The sequence below is a fragment of the Heptranchias perlo genome, chromosome 27 (genome assembly GCF_035084215.1).
Source record: "Heptranchias perlo isolate sHepPer1 chromosome 27, sHepPer1.hap1, whole genome shotgun sequence".
Classification (NCBI taxonomy): Eukaryota; Metazoa; Chordata; class Chondrichthyes; order Hexanchiformes; family Hexanchidae; genus Heptranchias; species Heptranchias perlo.
In genome coordinates, this window is record NC_090351.1 from 39,059,528 (window position 1) to 39,085,184 (window position 25,657).

Genomic DNA, 25,657 nt, shown 5'->3' on the forward strand with positions numbered 1-25,657 from the left:
ATGTGATGAAACCTCCAGGAATACATCCAACCAGGGTTGGTAACCCTTAGTAAGGAATGATCCATAAACTACAAGCTTCATGTGTTGTTACATTCAGGCACAGTTGGTACAGAGACTTCATGAATTATACAGGATTCTCTGCTTTCAGACCGAGTCCATTTACTCTGCCTTGTTGAAGCTCTACTGGCTGATGATAACCAATGGATATCAAACCCTACCCAGTTGGAGCACTAGACTCAGCCCACAACTGAGCACAAGCCTACATTGCTCATCACCATAGCAACAATGCCTCTACACACCAAGGAGTGTTGAAAGCCGAACTCAGCTCAACAGGAAATGTTTCGAAAGTCACTGCTCCTCACAGCTCAATCTCAGCTCTGTGCCTTTATTTCTTTGCTCTCTCTCTCTCTCTCTCGCCTTTATTTTCCTTGCATGCTCTTCAATGTTTTAACCGAATCCATCAGAGGGATTGGTTTGCATGAACCAAATGGCCTATTCCCATCCATCACTTCCCTTATGTCCTTATGCTCAATGTACAAGTAAAAATATACCAAGGCGATTACAGAAACGAGTTCTAATGATGAGACTTTGCTAAATATTTAAAAAAATTGATGAATATGCACTCAGTTTGCCCATTATGTTGCTTGAATGATATGCTATAAGTGGTGTCATTTTGGCAGTAGCCATTTTGGAATTGGGCAGAATCAAGAAGAAAATATCATGAACCCAAGACCCTTCTGCCCAGGGGACGTGGGGTGTGGGGAGGGGTCAGGACTTGGGGGGGGCATGGGGAGGGGGGCGGGGTGTGGGGAAGGGGGCAGGGTGTGAGGAAGGGGGCATGGGGAGGGGGTCGTGAGGAAGGGGTGGGGCATGGGGAAAGGGCAGGGTGTGGGGAGAGGGCGTGTTGGGGGGAGCGTGGGGAGGGGAGTGGGGCATGAGGGGGGCATGGGGAGGGTGGGTGTGGGGAGGGGAGCAGGGCATGTGAAGGGGAGGGAGAGGGGGGCGTGAGGAGGGCACAGGGTGTGGGGAAGGGGGCATGGGGAGGGGGCATGAGGAAGGGGTGGGGCATGGGGAGAGGGCAGGGTGTGGGGAGGGGGGGACGGACGTGGGGAGGGAGTCTCATTAGACGTACAAGTGACTGGGACCCGTTTCCACCACAAACTGTTAACCCAGTGTAGCTCTGTGCTCAACGCTGTCTTGGACGGACTGGAGTCAGTGAGGCGTTGGGTGGGAGTCCATTAAAAATAATGGCTGGATTGGGGTAACAACTGGAGGGCGCAGGGGCAGATATTTGGGGTATGCAGACAAAAATCCCCTGAGCGGGAAGCCATCCTAACTTTCTTGAATTGGCAGAGAATCCACACAATATAAATACAGCATCATTAGTTCAAACTATGATCACTTGCTATTATACAGGACTTCTGCCTCAGATAATGAAGCAGTCCGAGCCCGCATGCAGCAAGACCTGAACAACATCCAGGCTTGGGCTAATAAGTGTCAAGTAACATTCGCGCCAGACAAGTGCCAGGCAATGACTATCTCCAACAAGAGAGAGTCTAACCACCTCCCCTTGACATTCAACGGCATCACCATCACCGAATCCCCCACCATCAACATTCTGGGGGTCACCATTGACCAGAAACATAACTGGACCAGCCATATAAATACTGTGGCTACGAGAGCAGGTCAGAGGCTGGGTATTCTGCAGCGAGTGACTCACCTCCTGACTCCCCAAAGCCTTTCCACCATCCACAAGGCACAAGTCAGGAGTGTGATGGAATACTCTCCACTTGCCTGGATGAGTGCAGCTCCAACAACACTCTAGAAGCTCAACACCATCCAGGACAAAGCAGCCCGCTTGATTGGCACCCCATCCACCACCCTAAACATTCACTCCCTTCACCACCAGCGCACTGTGGCTGCAGTGTGTACCATCCACAGGATGCACTGCAGCAACTCGCCAAGGCTTCTTCGACAGCACCTCCCAAACCTGTGACCTCTACCACCTAGAAGGACAAGGGCAGCAGGCACGTGGGAACAACACCACCTGCACGTTCCCCTCCAAGTCACACACCATCCCGACTTGGAGATATATCGCCGTTCCTTCATTGTCGCTGGGTCAAAATCCTGGGACTCCCTTCCTGACAGCACTGTGGGAGAACCGTCACCACACGGACTGCAGCGGTTCAAGAAGGCGGCTCACCACCACCTTCTGAAGGGCAATTAGGGATGGGCAATAAATGCCGGCCTCACCGGCGACGCCCACATCCCATGAACGAATAAAAAAAAAGGTCTTGTAAACATGGTGCAAAACTCCTGCTGAGGTCTGATAAATTTAATGCAAGAAAATTCTACTGCAGTGTTGTACGTCAGGGAGCCCTGGGCACTGCAGTTTAATCCTGCCACTCAGCAGTACAGAGGCTCTGCATAGTTTGATTTTTCTGTTAATATATGTACATATAGAGATCAATAATGACCATAAACAAACACAGTGATTTAATTTATTTCCTCTCATCATTGCTTAATTTCTTCCCCCATCTCACTCTTTAGGAGCTTTTGTCTCTAGTGTGATTGATTTGTAAATTCGATTTCTGACAGCTGGCACATCAGCCGCAGTGCAGTGAGCCCCTCCCCCTCTCCCTGATACCCCCTTCCCCCTCCCCCTGACACCCCCTCCCCCTGACACCCCCCCTTCTCCTGACCCCCCAGTGCCCCATCCCCCATCCACTCCCCCTGCTCCCAGGGAAGACCATCCACTCCCACAAGGCCCTCACCTGTCTACTGTCAAGGGTCAGGTGGTGCTGGGACTTACTTTAAAATCCAAAGGGAGCGATTGTCAATGAGGAACTTCCCCTCTGCTCTCCTGGCCGGCCTCCCATCTTCAACCCTCCGTAAACCTGAGCTCGTCCAAAATTCTGTTACCCGTATCCTAACTTGCACCAAGTCCCGTTCACCCATCACCCCCTGTGCTCGCTGACCTACATTGGCTCCCGGTCCAGCAACGCCTCGATTTTAAAATTCTCATCCTTGTTTTTAAGTCCCTCCGTGGCCTCGCCCCTCCCTATCTCTGTAACCTCCTCCAGCCCTACAACCCCCCGAGATCTCTGCGCTCCTCCAATTCTGGCCTCTTGCGCATCCCCAGTTTTCATCGCTCCACCATTGGCGGCCGTGCCTTCAGCTGCCTCGGCCCTAAGCTCTGGAATTCCCTCCCTAAACCTCTCCCTCTCTGTACCTCTCTCTCCTCCTTTAAGATACTCCTTAAAACCTACCTCCTTGACCAAACTGCCTGTCCTAATATCTCCTTATGTGGCTCAGGGTAAAATTTTGTTTGAAAATCGCTCCTGTGAAGCGCCTTGTGACATTTTACTACATTAAAGGCATTATATAAATGCGAGTTGTTGTTGTTGTTGTACTCATCAAATGGTATGTCCCAATACAATCTCCAATGATCTTGGACTTGTGTCGCTGAGGTAGAAAGAAAGAACTTGCATTTATATGGCTCCATGGTTTCAGTGTGTACCGTCTACAGGATGCACTGCAGCAACTCGCCAAGGCTTCTTCGACAGCACCTCCCAAACCCACGACCTCTACCACCTAGAAGGACAAGAGCAGCAGGCGCATGGGAACAACACCACCTGCACGTTCCCCTCCAAGTCACACACCATCCCGACTTGGAAATATATCGGCCGTTCCTTCATCGTCGCTGGGTCAAAACCCTGGAGCTCCCTTCCTAACAGCACTGTGGGTGAACCTTCACCACACGGACTGCAGCGGTTCAAGAAGGTGGCTCACCACCACCTTCTCAAGGGGCAATTAGGGATGGGCAATAAATGCCGGCCTTGCCAGCGTCGCCCACATCCCATGAATAAATAAAGATAATATAGGGGGTGTCCTGTTAGTTCTTTCCTTCTTCCTTCCCTCCCTTTCCCTTCTTGACTTGAATGGGGACAGATTTGCTAACTGACCTAAACTGGGCCAATTCAGGATATGTCGGGCTTGGGTTTGGATCTAGTTTGATCTTGAGCCTCCACCTACACCTTAATGAACCATCAAAAGAAAACAATTTATAACAACAGCAAGTGCTGGGAATACATTGTAGGCCCATCAATAAATGAGAGGGATGTGCGTTCTGATAAAGTGTCCCACCTGAAACGCTAGCCTGTGTTTTTCTTCTTCTAGGTACTGGTGGGTCCGCAGTGTATTTCTCTTGTCATTTTGAGTTTTGCTTCAGAGTTACATCGTTTGCAATTTTTCTTTAAAAAATGTTTTATGGTGCTTTCGCCAAATTTGATAAGTGACTTCCTAACATTCAGCTTTTCGTCGCTCTGAGAAGCAGAGTGACACGGGTCTAGAATCTGAGGTAAGGCAACCTTGTAAAGATCTCTGAGCAACCGCTCAGACCCACTTTTTATTTCCACCCGAATAAACACTCGCCAGCTCGGCTGCAGAGATGTCTTTCACGTTTCACGCAGGGCCTGATAAGCTGTGCTGGACACCTTCCTTCCTACGTCTTGGACTTGTGGTCTTCAATTCACATTTATCACCCAAGCCCTGAAGCTCAGCTCTGCCATGGTGAACACTCAGTCCTTATAATTACACCACTGACAAAGTAGTTCTTAAAAAGGAATTCATTTTATCAAGGGTCGAATGTCTTTATTGACTGTAGTGGATCTGTTGATAGGGTTGGAGAAACATCTTGTTTCTTTTTAGATTAATTTCTTGAATTCAAAGCCCCAGCTTTCAGGACATAAAAGAATCAATAGCGTTGATACTGGCTGGCTAAGTGTGCTGGGCAAAAAAGGAACAGGGAACTGTTGTAGTTACAGTTTCTTAGTGCTTCACCATCAGGAATCGGAATGGTTCTTGTTGTAAAACTCTTGGCTGGTAAAGTATTCCATAGTGGACACATCCTCTAGCACAAAGGAGCTAGTATCACAGATGATGCACAAATGGCAACCAGCAATTCAACCCGTGTGTCAGCCTGTCATAGAATCATAGAACCTTACAGCAACAGAAAGAGGCCATTCAGCCCATCGTGCCTGTGCCGGCTTTTGAGAGAGGTATCCAATCAATCCAACTCCCCTACTCTTTCCCCATAGCCCTGCAAATTTTAAAGTATGTAACCAATTCCCTTTTGAAAGTTACTATTGAACTAAACAGTGCATTCCAGATCATAACAACCTGCTGCATAATAAATATGTCTTCTCCTCTCCCTTCTGGTTCCTTTGCCAATTATCTTAAAATGCCTGTCATTGTTTTACAAGAAAAAAAAAATCACAATTTTTCACTTGCAATCAAGGCTGTCAGTGTCAACCACTTGGATCATTTGGAAGGTGGGACTGGAGCCAATCAGATGCCACTTTCTCCCACTCTATGTTGCGGACACATTTAAAATGAGTGGATGGTTTCTGAGACCCCCCCATTAAAGGTGTGTTTATTTAGTGTTTGCCCCCGAAGAAACTATATATAACAAATAAACTGGTAGAATGCCACTTCTAGAAACTTTATTTTCTGGGACATGCCGGGCAGTTACATCGAAACTACGACACAGAAACAGGCCATTCGGCCCAACTGGTCTATGCTGGTGTTTATGCTCCACACGAGCCTCCTCCCTCCCTACTTCATCTCACCCTATCAGCATATCCTTCTATTCCTTTCTCCCTCGTGTGTTTATCGAGCTTCCCTTTAAATGTATCTACACTATTCGCCTCAACTACTCCTTGTGGGAGCGAGTTCCACATTCTCACCACTCTCTGGGTAAAGAAGTTTCTCCTGAATTCCCTATTGGATTTATATTAGATATCAACATTACATTATAGAGATGGATAGTAGATAGAGACATATAATAGATATACACTAATATTAAGATATATTTAGGCAGATTATTAGATGTAGATATGCATCTGACATCAGACCCTGGTGGTTTATATTTTAATAAGTTACCAGACAGCTCATTTAAACCAGGACAAATAGAAACTCTAGCCATTTCCCTCCCTGGTAGACATTAGCCAGAGAGACCAGCCATTTGAGGATGTACAATTCAATGGCTCACATCATTTATTTCAAAACCCCACAGGAGCCTCCTCCCACCTTACTTCATCTCACTCTATCAACATATCCTTCTATTCCTTTCTCCCTCATTTGTTTATCTAGATTCCCCTTAAATGTATCTTTGTTATTCGCCTCAACCACTCCTTGTGGTAGTGAGTTCCACATTCTCACCACTCTATGAGTAAAAAAGTTTTTCCTGAATTCCCTATTGGATTTATTTGTGACTATCTGTATTTATGTCCCCTACTTTTGGACTCCCCCACAAGTGGAAACATCTTCTGTACGTCTACCCTATCAAACTCCTTCGTAATTTTAAAGGCCTCTATCAGGTCACCCCTCAGTCTTCTCTTTTCTAGAGAAAAGAGCCCCAGCCTGTTCAGTCTTTCCTGACAGTTGTAACCTCTCAGTTCTGGTATCAGTTGGAATCAGTAAAACGCTGGCACCAGTAAAAAGTGACCACCCACACCATACAATTGAATTTAACAAATCTGGTTATTTATCTGCTAAAACCATGAAAGTTGGCCAGTTGTTGTAAAAACCTAACTGGTAACTAAAGTCTTGCAGTGAAGGAGCCTTCTACCCCCTACCCAGCCTGGCCTACATGTTACTCCAGTAAAACGATTGCTAGGACACTATGTTGCGCAAATCCCAAGAATAAATAAAGTGAAAATGATGGGGCCTACTCTTGAGTTGGTCCATGGTAACTTGTAGCAGATTGTGCCTCCAGTATCCCATACAATGTTCTCCCAGCAGCCTATGGTGTGTTCGCTCGCTGCTGACCTCCCGGCTGTACTGAGTCAGGAGAGACATAGGCCAGGCTTAGGGGTCGCCAACTCTGGTTGGACGTATTTCTGGAGGTTTCGTCACAGGACCTCCTGCCTCCAACCGCCCCCCCCCGGTCAAACAGCCTCCTCCCAACACCCCCCCCACCCCATCTCCAATATTTTTATAACTAATAAAGAAAAGCGTTCAAAGAAAATGAAAAAAAAAACACACTTTTTTTCCCATGCCTCTATGATTTTTCTCCCTGGAGTGTTTGCTCACAGCAGGGTCCTGGAGATAAATCGTCAACTCCTGGAGACTCCAGGACAATCCTGGAGGACTGGCAACCCCCCTAGCCACACTCAACATCAGCGTAGAGGTTACAGAAAGCAGCTGGGCTTTGTGGACTCACAAAAACTTGGGGCGTTTTAGGTTGTGTTCAATGTAAATTTAACAGACTGAGCTGTTCGAATGGTGACACGGGATTATCTCTGCAGCTGAGTTAATATTGATTTTCCTGTGTGGCTGAAGCATAACGGAGCCCAGAAGTGAGTAATCAGGGAGCAGGGCCAGTTCCAAGCTCTGACAGACTCTTGTATTTTAAAGCAAGAAAGACTTGCATTTATATAGCGCCTTTCACAACCTCAGGACATCCCAAAGTGTTTTACAGCCAATGAATTACATTTGAAGTGTGGTCACTGTTGTAATGTAGGAAACGCCGCAGCCAATTTGCACACAGCAAGATCCCACAAACAGCAATGAGATCATCTGTTTTTAGTGATGTTGGTTGAGGGATAAATGTTGGCCCAGGACACAGGGCAGCGCTCATCTGCTCCTCTTCAAAATAGTGCCATGGGATCTTTTACATCCACCTCGATTCAATGTCTCATCCGCAAGGCGGCTCCATCCGACAGTGCAAAACTCCCTCAGTACTGGCACTAGATTTTGTGCTTAAGTGTCTGGAATGGGAATTGATCCCACAACCATCTGACTCAGAGACAAGAGTGGGATTAGACTAGGTGGGATATTGAAGAATATGGGGAGTGAGGAAAATGGGATTAGACTAGGTGGGATATTGTAGGATATGGGGAGTGAGGAAAATGGGATTAGACTAGGTGGGATATTGAAGGATATGGGGAGTGAGGAAAATGGGATTAGACTAGGTGGGATATTGTAGGATATGGGGAGTGAGGAAAATGGGATTAGACTAGGTGGGATATTGAAGGATATGGGGAGTGAGGAAAATGGGATTAGACTAGGTGGGATATTGTAGGATATGGGGAGTGAGGAAAATGGGATTAGACTAGGTGGGATATTGAAGGATATGGGGAGTGAGGAAAATGGGATTAGACTAGGTGGGATATTAAAGGATATGGGGAGTGAGGAAAATGGGATTAGACTAGGTGGGATATTGAAGGATATGGGGAGTGAGGAAAATGGGATTAGACTAGGTGGGATAGTGAAGGATATGGGAAGTGAGGAAAATGGGATTAGACTAGGTGGGATATTGAAGGATATGGGGAGTGAGGAAAATGGGATTAGACTAGGTGGCCCATGTGGAGAAAAAGACCGTCACAGGCTTGATGGGCCGAATGGCCTGTTTCTATGCTGTAAGTCTACGATACCCAGTAACTGACATGGCAGTTACTTTTTCTGACAACTCAGTCAGACTCCATTCCTCAAGTAGCATTTCCTGTAGAGATAGGTGGAACGGGAGCCACTGATTCATCCGTTACTGCCTCTGATCAGGAACTAGGAGGCGAGGGCGAGCTGAGTTGAGGGTGCACTATTTATGTCGTTCAATAATTCAGCTTTCCTTCCATAAAGATGGAATTTCCAAGATCGTCACAACCTTCGCATCCACCTCCCAGTGTTAATAGCATGTCCGCCTGATGCTATTCTCAGTTTGAAGGGTCCAATGAAATTGCATTGGTTTAGACTGGCACCTTCCCCACTAATGCCCTCGCTACAATCACGGTCGTCCGATCAGCTCAACATCTTAAGTTGTGTTTTACAACAAACCTCTATCTCCCCTGAACTGGAAATGAAGTAACAATGAGATTCGGATCATTTCTGGAGACGAAGGTTTGTAACAAATTGTCCAGTTTTGCCTCACTCTGTCTCACCGAAACCGTTCATTTTGACTAGTTGAAACTGACACAGCAAACCTTCAATGACATATCATAAATCATAACCCGGGCTTTTTTTCTTTATTATAAAGGTCGAAGTCCTTAAATAAATTTATATTTGAAGAACGTGTCTGGCATATCGCGGAAAGATCACCTTTTAACTGGAGTGGATTACAGCTTTTGACATGAATTTTTTAAATGTAGAATTTTTTTTTACACACAGAGAGGCTGCAAGATGTGAAGGATGCTGTACATGATGCTTGATAATTGATGGGCAGGTTCAAGAGGAAAGGAATCAATTAACAAAATATTAAAATAGAAAGAAAGATCTTTATACAGCACCTTTCACATCCTCAGAACGTCTCATAATCAATGGAGTACTTTTGAAGTGTAGTCACTTGTTGTAATGTAGGAAACGCGACAGTCAGTTTGCGCACAGCAAGATCCCACAAAATGTGGCAATGACCAGATCATCTGTTTTAGTGATTTTGGTTGAGGGCTAGATATCGGCCAGGGCAATAGGAAGAACTCCGCTGCTCTTCTACGAAATAGTGGCCGTGGGATCTTTTATGTCCACCTGCGAGGGCAGACAGAGCCTCAGTTTAACGTCTCATCCAAAAGACAGCATTCCCTCAGTACTACACTGGAGTGTCAGCCTAGATTTTGTGCTCAAATCTCTGGAGCGGGGCTCGAACCCATGAACTATTGCTGACTTAGAAGTGAGAGTGCTGTCCACTGAACCACAGCTCACACTGAATAAGGCTTGAAAGGAGAGAGACGCAAAGAAAAAAAGTTGCAAGTGACGGGACTCTTCATATAAAACCACTGATTGTGTTTTTTTATACGTCCCTGTGTTTAATCGATTAACACACAAAGTGCCCACTATACCTTTAGCCAGTTACACTGCAGTCTGGTTCCTGGTTACAGTATCAGGCTGTTCCCTGGCTGAGAATGCAAGTGAAATACAGGGTCTGAAACAATTCTCAACGTTTCTACAGTTATAACAGCTCACTTAACTCGACAGTTGAACCCTTCGAACATGGTACAAAAAAAAAGGCATGTCGATAGTGTCCAAATCGGGCAGGTTGTCAACGTCAGAGCAATACAGGATGGTGTCGTACTGACACTCTGCCACCAGAGGCTGCTATTACCTGTAGTGAGGGTAATACCGAGAGGGCCCGCTGGAGACACCTAGGGGCGCAACCCATCACTGCAAACATCTCCAGGCCGACACCTTGGGCTGATTTCCAGCCTTCCTGCCCCCGGTGCAGAGGTTCGAGCAGCGAGAGCGCCAACGGTGACAAATTTTCAAGCTTGAGTTCGAGTCCAGGGCTGCTAGCTTCACAGGGATCGGGGGGGGGAGAATGGGGGGACGGTGATTCTGAGGCCTCTCGCCTGGCAGAAACGGGGCGATAGCCCACCCCCAATATTGGTGGGGAATGACTTCCCGCCACATTTCCCGCCCACATCCGCAAAGTTTCAGGCGGTGGTTTCGGCCGCAGTGAAGCCCAGGAGGTGAGTTTTCATTTGTTTTTTTTGTGTGGGGCTGGGAGGAAATATAAAAGCACTTAAAGGGTTAAAATCCGCAGCGAACAGTAACAATGATGGGAAGGTGCTTTGCTGATTGGTTACCAAAAGGTTAAAGACTGAGTAACATTTGCAGCCCATTTACTCTGATTATTAATTAATGATTTCAATGCTCGGTGCTAATTATTGAACTGAAATTCAGACTCTTTATCTAATTACTGGGCTTTTTTTTGTTTATTTTCACATTCCACTCAACTGACAAGTTAATTAGTGGAAAAGTTCCAATATTAATCTTCCCATTCCCTTTCAAATGCTAAAAAGGCCATTTTACCTCAAGCACAGACATGACTGGCTGTACTTTTTGGTTCTGTTTAATATAAACATGCTATTTCTCAGACTGAAGGAATTTATAGAAAGCAGAGTGACGTAAGAGTGAATCACTCACACCCCTTGCAGCTTCAGATTCATAGAATGATACAGCACAGAAGGAGGCCATTCGGCCCATCGTGCCTGTGACGGCTCTTTGAAAGAGCTATCCAATTAGCCCCACTCCCCTACTCTTTCCCCAAAGCCCTGCAAATTTATTTCCTTTTCAAGTATTTATCCAATTCTCTTTTGAAATTTACTATTGAATCTGCTTCCACCGCCCTTTCAGGCAGCGCGTTCCAGATCATAACGACTCGTTGCATCGAAAAGATTCTCATCATCTCCCCTCTGGTTCTTTTGTCAATTACCTTAAATCTGTGTCCTCTGGTTACTGACCCTCCTGCCACTGGAACATAGGAACATAGGAACAGGAGTAGGCCATTCAGCCCCTCTTGCCTGCTCCGCCATTTGATAAGATCATGGCTGATCTGTGATCTAGCTCCATATACCTGCCTTTGGCCCATATCCCTTAATACCTTTGGTTGCCAAAAAGCTATCTATCTCAGATTTAAATTTAGCAATTGAGCTAGCATCAATTGCCGTTTGCGGAAGAGAGTTCCAAACTTCTACAACCCTTTGTGTGTAGAAATGTTTTCTAATCTCGCTCCTGAAAGGTCTGGCTCTAATTTTTAGACTGTGCCCCCTAGTCCTAGAATCCCCAACCAGCGGAAATAGTTTCTCTCTATCCACCCTATCTGTTCCCCTTAATATCTTATAAACTTCGATCAGATCACCCCTTAACCTTCTAAACTCCAGAGAATACAACCCCAATTTGTGTAATCTCTCCTCGTAACTTAACCCTTGAAGTCCGGGTATCATTCTAGTAAACCTACGCTGCACTCCCTCCAAGGCCAATATGTCCTTCTGAAGGTGCGGTGCCCAGAACTGCTCACAGTACTCCAGGTGTGGTCTAACCAGGGAAACAGTTTCGTTTCTCTTTATTTACCCTATCAAAACCCTTCATGATTTTTGAACGCTTCTGTTAAATCTCTCCTTAACCTTCTCTGCTCCAAGGAGAACAGTCCCAGCTTCTCCCATCTCTCAGCATGTCTCAGTCGGTGGCATTCTTGTCTCTTGAGTCAGAAGGTTTGAGCCTTGCTCCTGGTCTTGAACACATAAGTGTCCTCTTCAATGTAGGACTAAGGGAGTGCTGCAATGGCAGAAGATTTGGACGAGATGTTAAACTGAATTTCCACCAGGCTGCTCAGGTGGATATAAAAAGATCTCATGGCAGTATTCAAAGAATGATGTAGTGGGCAACATTTACCCATCAACCAAGTCCAAACTGGTGGAACTTGGCTACAAAAGAACAGTGGCTGCTTTTCTAAAGTAATTCTTTTTGTGACGCATTTAAGGATGTCCTGTCAGTTCCTTTCTTTTCTCTCTTTCTCTTCCTCTCTCTCTCTTTCTTCCTTTTTCAATCTACTAAACCCTGCTGTTCTTTGTTTCTATCACACACAAGTTAAAACTTGCAGTTAACGTTGAATTGGCTTTTAAAACTCAAATGTGCCCACTGTGGAGGATGGAGAAGGGGCGAATTTTGAATGTGCAATAGTGTAAAACGGGTGATAGTGAATCGGCAGCCTGCTTTACATTTCTCCCCTGTGTCTTACCTTGGTGCACCGCAATTAGTCGCAATATTTGTGAGGCTCGCGCCTGAGTCAGGCAGGTGCCTCAGCTACCTAAAAAAGAAGGGCCCAGTTAAGATGACAGTGGGTGGTAATTGAGCGGGAACAGGATGGTAAGTCTTTTTACAACTATTTTAAACGTGGGCCTGCCCCGTTCCTGCCATGCGCAGTGGGTTAAAATTCCCCTCCCCCCAACGTGTTAGTTGAAACAGCAATGCCAATGTAAATTTCATTCACTACCTTAAACATGTACTCCCTCCACCATTGGTGTACCTGGACAACTTGCCAAGGTTGCTTCGACAGCACCTCCTAAACCCACTCTCGAACTGATCGGCTCCTGCTCTCGATCGCTACCCACTGAGTCCTGCATTAAGTGTGCATTGGGTGAAGGAACGATTGGCTCATTCCTGCACTGCAGCAACTCGCCAAGTCTTCTTCGACAGTACCTCTAAAACCCGCCACCTCCACCACCTAGAAGGACAAGGGCAGCAGGTGCATGGGAGCACCATCATTCCAAGTTCCCTTCAAGTTACACACACCATCCTGACCTGGACACATATCACCCGTTCCTTCATCATCGCTGGGTCAAAATCCTGGGACTCCGTCCCTAACAGCACTCTGGGAGGACCTTCACCACACGGACTGCAGTGGTTCAAGAAGAAGGCCCATCACCATCTTCTCAAGGGGTAACTAAGGATGAGCAATAAATGCCCACATCCCGAGAATGAATATTAAAAAAAAACTTGAATATACTCATTAGACTTTTCATTGCCTTTTGTATTCTGGGCTACTGCTCTTGATAGTGGTGTAAAGAAATTTATATGGTGTATTTAATGCCGTGAGATCATGCTCTAAAGCCTGAGCAATTAGAAGCATAGAAACAGAGGAATTGGAGGAGGCCATTCAGCCCCTCAAGCATGTTCCGTCATTCAATGAGATCATGGCTGACCTGTGCCTCAACTCCATTTACCCGCCTTTGCTCCATATCCTTTGATACCCTCACCCAACAAAAATCTATCGTGGCCAGTCTTCAAAGCTCCAAATGATCCCCAGCATCTGTAGTCTTTTAGGGGCGAGAGTTCCAATTTTCACTACCCTTTGTGTGAAAAAGTGCTTCCTGATTTCACTCTTGAATGACCTGGCTCTAATTTTAAGATTGTGCTCCCTCATTCTGGATTCCCCCACCAGAGTGAATAGTTTCCCTGTATCTACCCTATCAAATCCTTTTAACATTTTAAACACCTCGATCAGATCACCCCCTCAATTCTTCCAAACTCAAGGGAATACAAGCCGAGTTTGTGTAACCTGTCTTCATAATTTAACCCTTTTAGCCCCGGTATCATTCTGGTGAATCTGCCCTGCACCCCCTCCAAGACCAATATATCTTTCCTGAGGTGCGGTGCCCAGAACTGAACGCAGTATCTCCAGATGGGGTTTGACCAGAGCTCTGTACAACTCAAGCAATCAGTAGTTTATTTGAATGCTGACTTTACAGCATTGCGCAAACTAATTGAACCTTTTACAAGTAAAGGCAATGCTAACCAGCTCTCTCTCAATTTGTGTACATCTTGGCTTTGTTTCAGTCAATCAATGTGAGGCCTAAGTGAAGTGTTGCCACTGACGAAAATACTTTTGCAGCAGCATAGCTGCTACTCCTGTTAATCCTGTTTATGGTGCATTAGCTGAGAATCTTATTGGCCTTTCAGAACCAGTGTTTTAAACGTTTCTTCCTGTTTATAATTCCAGCTCCATTTCATACATCATTTTCATTTTTAGGAGACAGTACTTTTTTTGTGGAAGATTTGTTATGAATTTACGAAGTAATTGACTGTTCCTTCAAATTGTTAGTCTCTTTCCACTGCAGTACTGAGGGAGTGCTGCGCTGTCGGAGGTGCCGTCTTTCATGTGAGACGTTAAACCGAGGCCCCGCCTGCCCTCTCAGGTGGATGCAAAAGATCCCATGGCCACTATTCGAAAAAGAGCAGGGGAGTTCTCCCTGGTGTCCTGGCCAACACTTAACCCTCAACCCACATCATTAAAACAGATTATCTGACCATTTATCTCGTTGCAATTTGTGGGATCTTGCTGTGCGCAAATTGATAGCCGGCATTTCCTTACATTACAACAGTGACTACACTTCAAAAGTACTTCATTGGCTATAAAGTGCTTTGGGACGTCCTGAGGCCGTGGAAGGTGCTATAGAAATGCAATTTCTTTCTTTCTTGCAGGCATGGGATGTGCTCAGTGGCTGAGACTTTCATATTCTCAGACTCAGTGCCTTCATTAGTGATGATACAATCAACTAATATAGGCTCAGTGACTCCAAATACACCGCTGTCATTATTAAGTTGCAGTTTGACTCCTGACATCTGATGTCACGTTCCTCTTTGGGCAAAGCCCAGACTGTTAAATCATCTTTCAATATCTCAGCAGGCATCAGTGCAGCCGGATATTAACTGGATGGTTTTGAGATACACTTCTGGAATTGAAGAAACATAAAGGGGAAGCTGTAAGGAGCATTGAATGTGCATGCCTTGGAATTTGCTTCATTCAATTTCAGTTATCAGATCCTGAACGACAGGCAACTTGCTGAAATATTTACCATTGGCAAGTATTTTCCATTAGTATCGTAATTTCCTTAATGAGTTGGAATCTTGAAATGCTCCTTTGTAACAGCCTTGCTCAGGTCCCTGAGTTCCAACAAATTCAAAATTTATCATTCCCTTTGTCACCAAATACTAATGAGTTTGCCTCGTCCATTGGTTCATCTAATTTCTTTGCGATCACTAAAGTCTTCCATCCTATCAAGTTCCATTTGTAATCTTTCCCGTAGGTTCAAAGGTAGCTTCCTGTCTGGGGGAATTACTCGATCAAGAGCTCCGATCTCTGAATACTGGGTTGATATCCAGCGGGGTATTTGTGTCTGATGGGCGTGGAGACCCTCTGCCCCCATGTCTCCTAGCCGGTTCTCCTGTTAGGGGGCTGGCTAACGACCTGTCTACGTAACAAAGAAAGGTCTTCTTTACGGAAACAACCCAGTGCAAGATCTGCTAGAAGCGACCTTGATTGATTTTTGTTAGGCAAGTGTACTAAGGGTTATGGAACCAAGCCGGGTAGATACAGAGTTAAGATACAGATAAGCCTTGATCTAATTGAATGGCCGAACAGGCTGGAGGGGTTGAATGACCTACTCCCATTCCTATGTTTCTATGCTGGATGTAAAAACAGTGGAAGAAATGGGTTGCAAGGCATGGGGAGAGAGAGAGAGAATAATGAGGGTAACTTGCTCCAGTGTTCCCTTGCCAAACAGCCCAATACTTGAAACAAATTCTCGTCACTTTGAAACGTTACTGCAGGTCTACTAGATCACGTTTCTCACAAGCAGTCAAGTGGTTACACATCAGATGCCAACTTATATTAGATGTCGTAATATGTGAGACTTGTGTTGGGAATGAGGTGCAGGGACAGGGGCACCTGGAAGGTCCTGAGGACTGAAGATCGGCCCGGGCACATAAGGAAAGAACTTCACCTTCTGCCTCTTCTGATTTTTGGGGTGTTCTTGCAAGTCCCCCAACCAACATTTTTTACATCCCCCTCAATTTGGACACCCCATGGGTGTGCTCAGTGGAGAGAATAATGCCCTAACACTCCCTTCCGTCTCATTGAGGTGTTAAGCTGGACCTTTACCTCATGGGCACCATACTTTAGGAAGGATGTTAAGGCTTCAGAGAGGGTACAGAGGAGATTTACTAGAATGATACCAGGGATGAAAGACGTGGAGAGAACGGAGAAGCTGGGGTTGTTCTCCTTAGAGCAGAGAAGGGGAGATTTAATCGAGGTGTTCAAAATCATGAAGGGTTTTGATAGAATAAATAAGGAGAAACTGTTTCCAGTGGCAGAAGGGTCGTAAACCAGAGGACACAGATTTACGGTGATTGGCAAAAGAACAAGAGGTGGCATGAGGAGAAAAAATTTACGCAGTGAGTTGTTATGATCTGGAATGCGCTGCCTGAAAGGGCGGTGGAAGCAGATTCAATAGAAACTTTCAAAAAGGAATTGGATAAATACTTGAAGGGAAAAAAATTCAGGGCTATGGGGAAAAAGCAGGGAGAGTGGGACCAATTGGATAGCTCTTTCAAAGAGCCGGTACAGGCATGATGGGCCGAATGGCCTCCTCTGTGCTGTACCATTCCACGATTCTATGATTCACCTACTGCAGGTGCAGGCCCAGTTAGGCCCATTTTTGGAACTCTTGGGCAGTATAGTGGGAGCAGAGATATAACTTACAATCCCAACTCCCTCTTCACTGTGCCTGGGAACTGAATGTTTGCCCCTGTGTAACAAAGAGGAGAATCTATCCAATTCTTTACTCAAGTTCCTAGGGATTTATTTATTTTTTCCTTGGGCAGTGGGCGACACTGGCAAGGTAGCATTTATTGCCCATCCCTGGTTGCCTTGAGGTTTTGGACCAGATAAGGGGTCAGCAGGTTCCCTTCTATGACGGACATTAGTGAACCAGTTGGGTTTTTATGGCAGTCCAGCAGCTATCATGGTCATTTTCTGGTGTCAGATTTATTGAGTTTATTGGTAGTGAGTTCCGCATTCTCACCACTCTCTGGGTAAAGGAGTTTCTCTCGAATTCCCGATTGGATTTATTAATGACTGTCTTATATTTATGACCTCTAGTCTTGGACTTCCCTCAAGTGGAAATATCTTCTCTGCGTCTACCCTAGTGAACCGGTTGGGTTTTTATGACAATCCAGCAACTATCATGGTCATTTTCTGGTGTCAGATTTATTGAGTTCAATTTTACAGCTTGTCACCGTGGGATTTGAACCCATGGCCTCTGGGTTGCTAGTCCCGCATCATAACCATCAGTTTACCATACCCTATATTCGATTTGGACAGCAACAACATAGAAATCCCCACCGTTTTTATCTAGCTGCCTTTGTGGGTTTAACGAGCATCACAGTGCATGTGTTCCCAGTAGATTTTTTCCTAATTGAATTGTTTCTTTTTAGATGCACCCATGTGTTTGTCTTCTCTTCAAGAGAGCATTGAGTTAAGACTGGCTAATGCACACTCCATAAGGCTGCAATCCTAAAGAGGTACAGTGCTGTCTCACTTCTATCCTGTGCGCTGCACATTTATTTATTTGTGTGTTGAAGTGTGCTGCTAACTGCATCTTTTTTATAATGCATGAAGTCAACGTAAATGATTTAAAAGCAGGAGCCTAAAACTGCAATGTCTTCCAGCAGCTGTATTCGAGCCCTTCTGCCGAATACCATTTATCATCATTGCTTAAAAAAACAAAAATCAGTGGAAGGAAAACAATTTCTGACATTTCCTTAAGTGCTGGGCAGGATTAAAAGGAACAATGAATTGGAGTTGAGCCAGGCTGTGTTCAAGCAGGGCTACAGTGGCTGGAATGTTACAGAGATTCCTGTTAGGGCTTAACAGTGGGGCGAGGGAGAAAGAATTCTGAGTTCTTAACCCACTATGACATATATGCATTGCTGGATGTAACATGCATTGCCGGGTGTGACATGCATTGTTGGGTGTGACATGCATTGCCGGGTGTGACATGCATTGTTGGGTGTGACATGCATTGCCGGGTGTGACATGCATTGCCAGGTGTGACATGCATTGTTGGGTGTGACATGCATTGTTGGGTGTGACATGCATTGTTAGATTACATATAATTACATAGATTTTACAGCACAGAAACAGGCCATTTGGCCCAATTGGTCCATGCCGGTGTTTATGCTCTACACGAGCCTCCTCCCACATTGTTCAGTGTGGCATGCATTGTTGGGTGTGATATGCATTGTTGGGTGTGGCATGCACTGTTTGATGTGCCGTGCATTGTTGGGCATGGCATGCATGTATGGGTATGCCATGCATTGTTGGATGTGACATGTATTGTCAGGTGTGCCATGCATGGTTGGGTATGACGCGCATGGTTGAGTTTGACATGCATTGTTTGATGTAACTTGCATTATTAGATGTGACATGCATTGTTGGATGTGAAATGCATTGTTGTTGGGTGCTGGCTACCTTGTGGAGGTGACAGGCAGGATCACTGACAATTGAAAGATCTAGTAAGAGCATAATTTTCCTCTTCCTTTCCTGACTAACTCCACGTGACTCATATTTGCTTGGTATGCTCAGTATATATAAAAAGCAAAATACCACGGATGCTGGAAGTCTGACACAAAACCGGAAAATGCTGGAGAAGCTCAGCAAGTGAGGCAGCATCTGTGGAGAAAGAAACAGAGTTAACCGGAGTTTCAGGTCGAAGACTTTTCGTCAGAACTGGAAGATGTTAAAAGAGTTAAAGTTTTTAAGCAAGTACAGAGCCAGGGAAAGGGGGAGGGATGGGGAGGGAGGGGAGGAAGGAACAAAAGGGAAGGTCTGTGAAAGGGTAGAGGGCAGGAATGATTAAATGACAAAAGGGATGATGGTGCAAGGCAAAGGAGGTGGGAATGGGACAAGTAAAGAAACAAAAGATTGATCAGGAGGAGCTGTAAATGGCAACAGCAGAACCATTACCGTGCACCTGCTGTCCATAAAAATGGGAGGAGTGGTTATGGTCTGAAGTTATTGAAATCAATGATGAGTCCGGAAGGTTGTAAAGTGCCTAATCGAAAGGTGAGGTGCTGCTCCTCGAGCTTCCGTTGAGCTTCATTGGAACAGTGTAAGAGGCCGAGGTCAGAGTGGGAGTGGGAAGGGGAATTAAAATGGCGAGCGACCGGCAGGTCAGGGTCCCGCTTGCAGGCACAGGGGAGGTGTTCAGCAAAGTGATTACCCCGTCTGCGTTTGGTCTCCCCAATGTCGAGGAGACCGCATTGTGAGCAGCGAATACAGTATAGTAAATTGAAAGAAGTACAAGTAAATCGCTGTTTCACCTGGAAGGAGTGTTTGGGGCCCTGGACGGTGGGAAGGGAGGAGGTGAAGGGGCCGGTGTTACATCTCCTGCGCTCGCACGGGAAGGTGCCGTGGGGAGGAGAGCGGGAGTTGGGGGTGATGGAAGAGTGGACCAGGGTGTGGCGGAGGGAGCGGTCCCTTCGGAATGCTGAAAGGGGAGGGGACGGGAAGATGTTTTTTGTGGTGGGATCGTGCTGGAGGTGGTGGAAATGGTGGAAGATGATGCGTTGAATGTGGAGACTGATGTGGTGGAAGGTGAGGACAAGGGGGGCCCGATAATGGTTCTGGGAGGGAAAGGAAGGGATGAGGGCAGAAGTACAGGAAATAGGACGGACACGGTCGAGGGCCCTGTCAACCTCAGGGGAGGGGAATCCTTAGGAAGACATATCGGAAGCACTGGTGCGGAAGGTGGAATCATCAGAACAGATGCAACAGAGACGTTGAAACTGGGAGAAGGGAGTAGAGTCCTGACAGGAAGCATATATAGTTTATTTTTGCCTGATTTCCCAGGTAACACAACAGGAGCACTGGCTGATTCATTGGATCTTTCTGTGAGCACATAGATCAAATAGGATCAATGCAGTCACTGAAAACTGCCACATTATTGAGAACTTGTATTAAAATGACAGCACACCTGCTCCATGGATGGCTCATGGGTAAATTACTAGAATTATGTAGAATTTACAGCACAGAAACAGGCCATTCGGCCCAACAAGTTTCTGCTCCATGTGAGCATCCTCCCACCCCTCTTCATCTCACCCTATCAGCATATCCTTCTATTCCTTTCTCCCTCATGTACTTTTCTGGCTTCCCCTTAAATGTATCTCTGTTATTCGCCTCAACTACTCCTTGTGGTAGCAAGTTCCACATTCTAACCCAATCTTTGGGTAAACAAGTTTCTCTTGAATTCCCTATTGGTTTTATTAGTGACTTTTGTATATTTACGGCCCCTAGTCTTGGACTCCCCCACAAGTGGAAACACCTTCTCTATGTCTAATCCATCAAACCCCATCATAATCTTAAAGACCTCTATCAGGTCACCTCTCGGCCTTCTCTTTTCCCAGAGAAAGGAACCTCAGCCTGTTCAGTCTTTCCTGACAGGTATAACTTCTCAGTTCTGGTATCATCCTTGTAAATCTTTTTTTTTGTACCTTCTCCAGTGTCTCTCTATCCTTTCCATAATATGGAGACCAGAACTGTGCACAATACTCCAAGTGAAACGCCAGGAATGCAATAGCAGCAAATCCTGGAAGTGCTGGCGGAGGCCGTACTATTGCTGCTCCTGTCCGGCCAGCACCTGCTCTAAAACGGGTGATAAATCATCAATATATCGAGCTCAAAGTATCATTCCAAGCATTTTAACTTCAGGCTTCATTACATCATTTGTAAATTGTGTGTCTACTTCATAATTTCATTTTTTTTTTTGTAAATTGAAAACCAATGGGGAAATGCAGAAATCTCAGAGTTTTTGGACCTCATTGACTGTTGGCATAATTAGCGAGTAATTAGACGAGGATAATGACTTCTGTGTTCAAAGAGTTGGATTGGAGCTGACAGCGGAAATATTTCATGAACTTTTCAGAACTTGGCATCTGTGCCAAGTAAATTAAAGTTTATAATGTCCTGACTCCCCCCGACTGGGTGAAGGCTGAGCCATGTAGGGAGGATGGGACCAGGCTAGAATCCCTGGTCTGTGCTGGGTTAGCTGGTCTCGGCTCGGGTCCTTATGGGGGGGAGGGGGGTGGGTGGGTGGGTGGGGGTGTGGGGGGGCAGCTGAGATCAGCCTCAGCCCTCCCAAGTTAGGCAGTGAAACGTCATCTTGGGATCCTGCTCTCGATCGCTACCCAGTGAGCCAGTTCTGCACTGCAGCAACCCGCCAAGGCTTCTTCGGCAGCACCTCCCAAACTCGCCTCCTCCACCACCTAGAGGGTGCATGGGCAACACCATCGCCTCCAACTTCCCCTCCAAGTCTCACACCATCCCGACTTGGAAATATATCGCCCTTTCATTATCGTCGCTGGCTCAAAATCCCGAAACTCCCCACCTAGCAGCACTGTGGGAGAACCTTCACCACACGGACTGCAGCGGTTCAAAAGAAGGCAGCTCCCCGCCACCTTCTCAAGCGGCAACTGGGGATGGGCAATAAATGCCGGCCTTGCCAGTGACGCCCACATTCCAAGAATAATTTTTTAAAATATGATGCCTCCTACAGTTGAATAGCTGGCCCGAATTCTCTGCTTGGGTTTTCATGTGAAGTATAGGCAGTTGGAAGGGGTGCCCCTGGAAGCATACCTCAGAGAGGAGGGGAAACTTGAAAATAAATGATGGACTCTCATCTCTATTTTATGAATTCCTTGTAGGATGAGTGGGAAGTACATACAGAACGTGGGTAGATGGACAATACTGCTCACCGTATGCCTGATAACTATCTGGGGAAGAGTGAGCCTGGCTTCAACTCACCACCGAAGCCACTCAGGTACGTACAAATTTATCATCTCTGTATTTTTAAATATATATTTCCAAATGCTCTAGACAAGAATTAATTACAAATTAGAAGGCTTCAGTTGTATAGACCATTGGTCAGACCCCATCTGGAGATACTGCGTTCAGTTCTGGGCACCGCACCTCTGGAAGGATATACTGGCCTTGGAGGGGGTGCAGCGCAGATTCACCTGAATGATACCGGGGCTAAAAGGGTTAAATTATGAGGCTAGCTTGCATAGACTAGGCTTTGTATTCCCTTGAGTACAGAAGATTGAGGGGTGACCTGATTGAGGTGTTTAAAATGATAAAAGGATTCGATGGGGTAGAGAGAGAGAAACTATTTCCTCTGGTGGGGAGAGTCCAGAACAAGGGGGCACAATCTTAAAATTACAGCCAGGCCGTTCAGGGAAGCACTCTTGCACACAAAGGGGAGTAGAAATCTGGAACTCTCGCCCCCCAAAGGATGTGGATGCTGGGGGACAATTGGTGCTTTCAAGACTGAGAATGATAGGTGTTTATCAGGTAAAGATATCAAGGGATATGGAGCTAAGGTAGAGTTAGGATACAGATCAGCCATGATCTAATTGAATGGCAGAGCAGACTCGAGGGGCTGAATGGCCTCCTCCTGTTCCTATGCTCCTAAAGCACCTTCCCCTGTCTGGGTGTGTGATCCGGAGGCCAAGTAGAGTAATTAGTGCTGCGCTGGTTATCGCCTCCTGAACCGAGCTAGATAAGGGCCTGGTTTGGGTCATTTTTGGAGGTTGTAGGCTGAGATAATACAGTTTCCATGCCTCTCCCAGGAGATTACATGGCTCCGGGGGGGTGGGGTGGGAGGTGTGGGGCGATGCAGGGTTGGGGGGAGATGTGGGGGAAAGGAAGGGAAGAAGTGTTTAGTTAAGATGCTCTGGCCTCCATGAGTGTGGGACAGGCTTGATAGGCCAGCTGGTCATTTCCTGCCCATCAATTTTGTATGAAAACAGATTTGAGCGATGGAGCTGAGAGTGCAGGTACATCTGTGGGCGTCGCATGATTCAGCGTAAGAGCCGAAAGGTGCCCACCAGGAACCTCCGCTAGACTTATCGGTGCCTGTGGCAGATGTCAGTGGCGGGTACGCGTGTAACTAGGCGTGTGCCTGAGCCACGTGCCATAGTCTCGATGTTGGATAGTAGCCCAGCCAAGGGGGGCTGTAGGTGGGTGCCCTGCACAACCCCCTTTGTAACAGAGGACAACTGACCAAAAATTACATTGTTTTCTTTGATATTCCAGATCTCAATCCTGGCCTAGACCCCCTGGTGGGCAGTTGAGCCTCAGTATGTAGCACTCTTGCTCTGAGTTAGAAGGTCATAGGTTCGAGCCCCACTCCAGAGACTTGAGCCTCATAATCCAGGCTGACACTCCCAGTGCAGTACAGAGGGAGTGCCGCACTGTCAGAGGTGCCGTCTGTTGGATGAGACGTCAACCCGAGGCCCTCTCAGGTGGATGTAAAAGATCCAATGGCACTATTTTGAAGAAGAGCAGGGGAGTTCTCCCTGGTGCCCTGGGCCAATATTTATCCCTCAACCAACATCACTAAAACAGATTATCTGGTTATTATCACATTGCTATTTGTGGGACCTTGCTGCGCGCAAATTGGCTGCCACGATTCCAACATTGCAACAGTGACTACACTTCAAAAATACTTCATTGGCTGTAAAGTGCTTTGGGACGACCTGAGGTTGTGAAAGGCGCTATATAAATGCAAGTCTTTCTTTGTTTTCTTTCATTTCTGCCTCCGATACACCTGGTTTGAGCTGGGGTACGTTACCACCCATAACCCTCGACTCCAGATGAGGCCCAAGGCATGGGAACTCTGATGTTTGGGTCCCCGTCCACAGCCCTTTCCCCACACCTTTTGGTGATGGCCATGCCCAACAGGCCGTCCTGCAATGTCAGGGCCCGGCCTAGTGTTTGGTCCTACTGGAGGACTCCCACTGGACGTTATGGTAGAAGTACACGGCAATGGCTGTAGATTTTCGGGGCGGTAGAGTTTTGTTCGACTGTCCTTGGGGATCAGTGTGGAATTTGGCTGAACTTTCAGTCATTATGACGGAGAGGCCCAAGTGAGGAGCCAATGTCCACTCTGCAGGACAGCACCGGGGGCGAAGACAATAGGTGAGAAGATGAGTGAATATGGTCAGGTGACGTCATGTAAAGATTTCAAAAGCCTATTGACTATAAAAGGGAGAGAAAGACTGAGGGAGGTAAAGCATTAAGAAGAACTGAAGAACTGAAAGAGGGCGGGTATGGGGGAATGAAAGGAAGATAAAATAACATTCTAGGAGATGGTGCCGTATATAAATAACTTGTGACGTGATACGCTCAGGATGAACAGGTGACTTTGGGCCTATGGTTCCCAGAGTTCTCCACCACTGGGAGTTTTCCTCACCTCATGTCTGATTCTGTTGGAGACTAATTGATAGAGATTGATTAACATGATTAGTCAACAACTCCATCGTCTTTGTATCATGCGACTGCCAGGATGGTGGAAGGCGAACTAGATGGACCCTGGTCTTTTTTTGTCCAGCAAAAGATCTTATTATAAGAATAAGACAATAACAACTTGCATTTATATAGCACCTTTAACATAAAAATAAAACCCTAGGCCCTTCACAGAAACGCAATCGGACAGGAAAGGAGGTGGAAGATCCCATGGCACTATGGAATAACTGCAGGAGAACTCGACAACATTCCTTTCTTAAATGATACCACCAGAGAAACAGGCCGACTGGTCATTCAACTCATTGTTGTCTGTGGGATGCTGCTGACGCAGAAAGGAGGGCAGGGGGAGAGAGGGAGTAAACATGTATTGAAGAACCATCTCGGGATGTTGAAATGCTCCGTGGGATTCAGCAGTATCTATATATTACTCAAGATTTCACAACAACTTGCATTTATATAGCGTCTTTAACATAGTAAAACGTCCCGAGGCGCTTCACAGGAGCGATTATCAGACAAAAATTTGACATCGAAACCACATAAGGAGATATTAGGACAGGTGACCAAAAGCTTGGTCAAAGAGGTAGGTTTTAAGGAGCGTCTTAAAGGAGGAGAGAGAGGCGGAGAGGTTTAGGGAGGGGATTCCAGAGCTTAGGGCCCAGGCAGCTGAAGGCACGGTCGCCAATGGTGGAGCGATGAAAATCGGGGATGCGCAAGAGGCTGGAATTGGAGGAGCGCAGAGACCTCGGAGGGCATTAGGACTGGAGGAGGTTTCAGAGATAGGGAGGGGCGAGGCCATGAAGGGATTTGAAAACAAAGAAGAGAATTTTTTTAAATTGAGGCATTGTCGGACTGGGAGCCAATGTAGGTCAGCGAGCACAGGGGTAATGGGTGGAGATCAGAATTTGCCAGCGTAGTAAATGCTCACTGGTGTCCTGATCTTTTAATAAAAATTAAACTGGCTTCCACGTCTGTGTTTTTCCCCAATCAGCATCTTCCTGATTGAGCGCTTCAGAATCAGGTCGTGAACTGTGAAAAAACTTCAGATGAAAATAAAAAAGGTCCTCGTTATAGATTTTAACTGGAGTTCTGATTTTCATGCCCCAGAGGCAGGTGTGACAGTTAGCAATGGTTTGCTAATCGAATTTTCAGTCCAATCCTCTTGGCAGCATGCAGTTACTTACCCAAACAGGTCAACTGCCTCCTGGGCAATGCATGTGTAAGAAATGGGATGCCCATGCAGAGAAT

General features: G+C 46.2%; 1 protein-coding gene across 4 annotated transcripts in view; it reads left to right on the forward strand.

Annotated features, from left to right (window-relative positions):
• tafa3a (TAFA chemokine like family member 3a) overlaps nucleotides 1-25,657 on the forward strand; it is a 75,840-nt gene that overhangs the window by 34,098 nt on the left and 16,085 nt on the right. For 3 of the 4 annotated variants that reach the window (XM_068007874.1, XM_068007870.1, XM_068007871.1), the window contains exons 2-3: nucleotides 17,545-17,631; nucleotides 21,811-21,926. In XM_068007874.1, the coding sequence (XP_067863975.1) occupies nucleotides 21,812-21,926 (115 nt within the window). In that variant the 5' untranslated portion in view covers nucleotides 17,545-17,631; nucleotide 21,811. The remainder of the gene's footprint in view (nucleotides 1-17,544; nucleotides 17,632-21,810; nucleotides 21,927-25,657) is intronic. The other variant, XM_068007872.1, reaches the window with a different exon arrangement.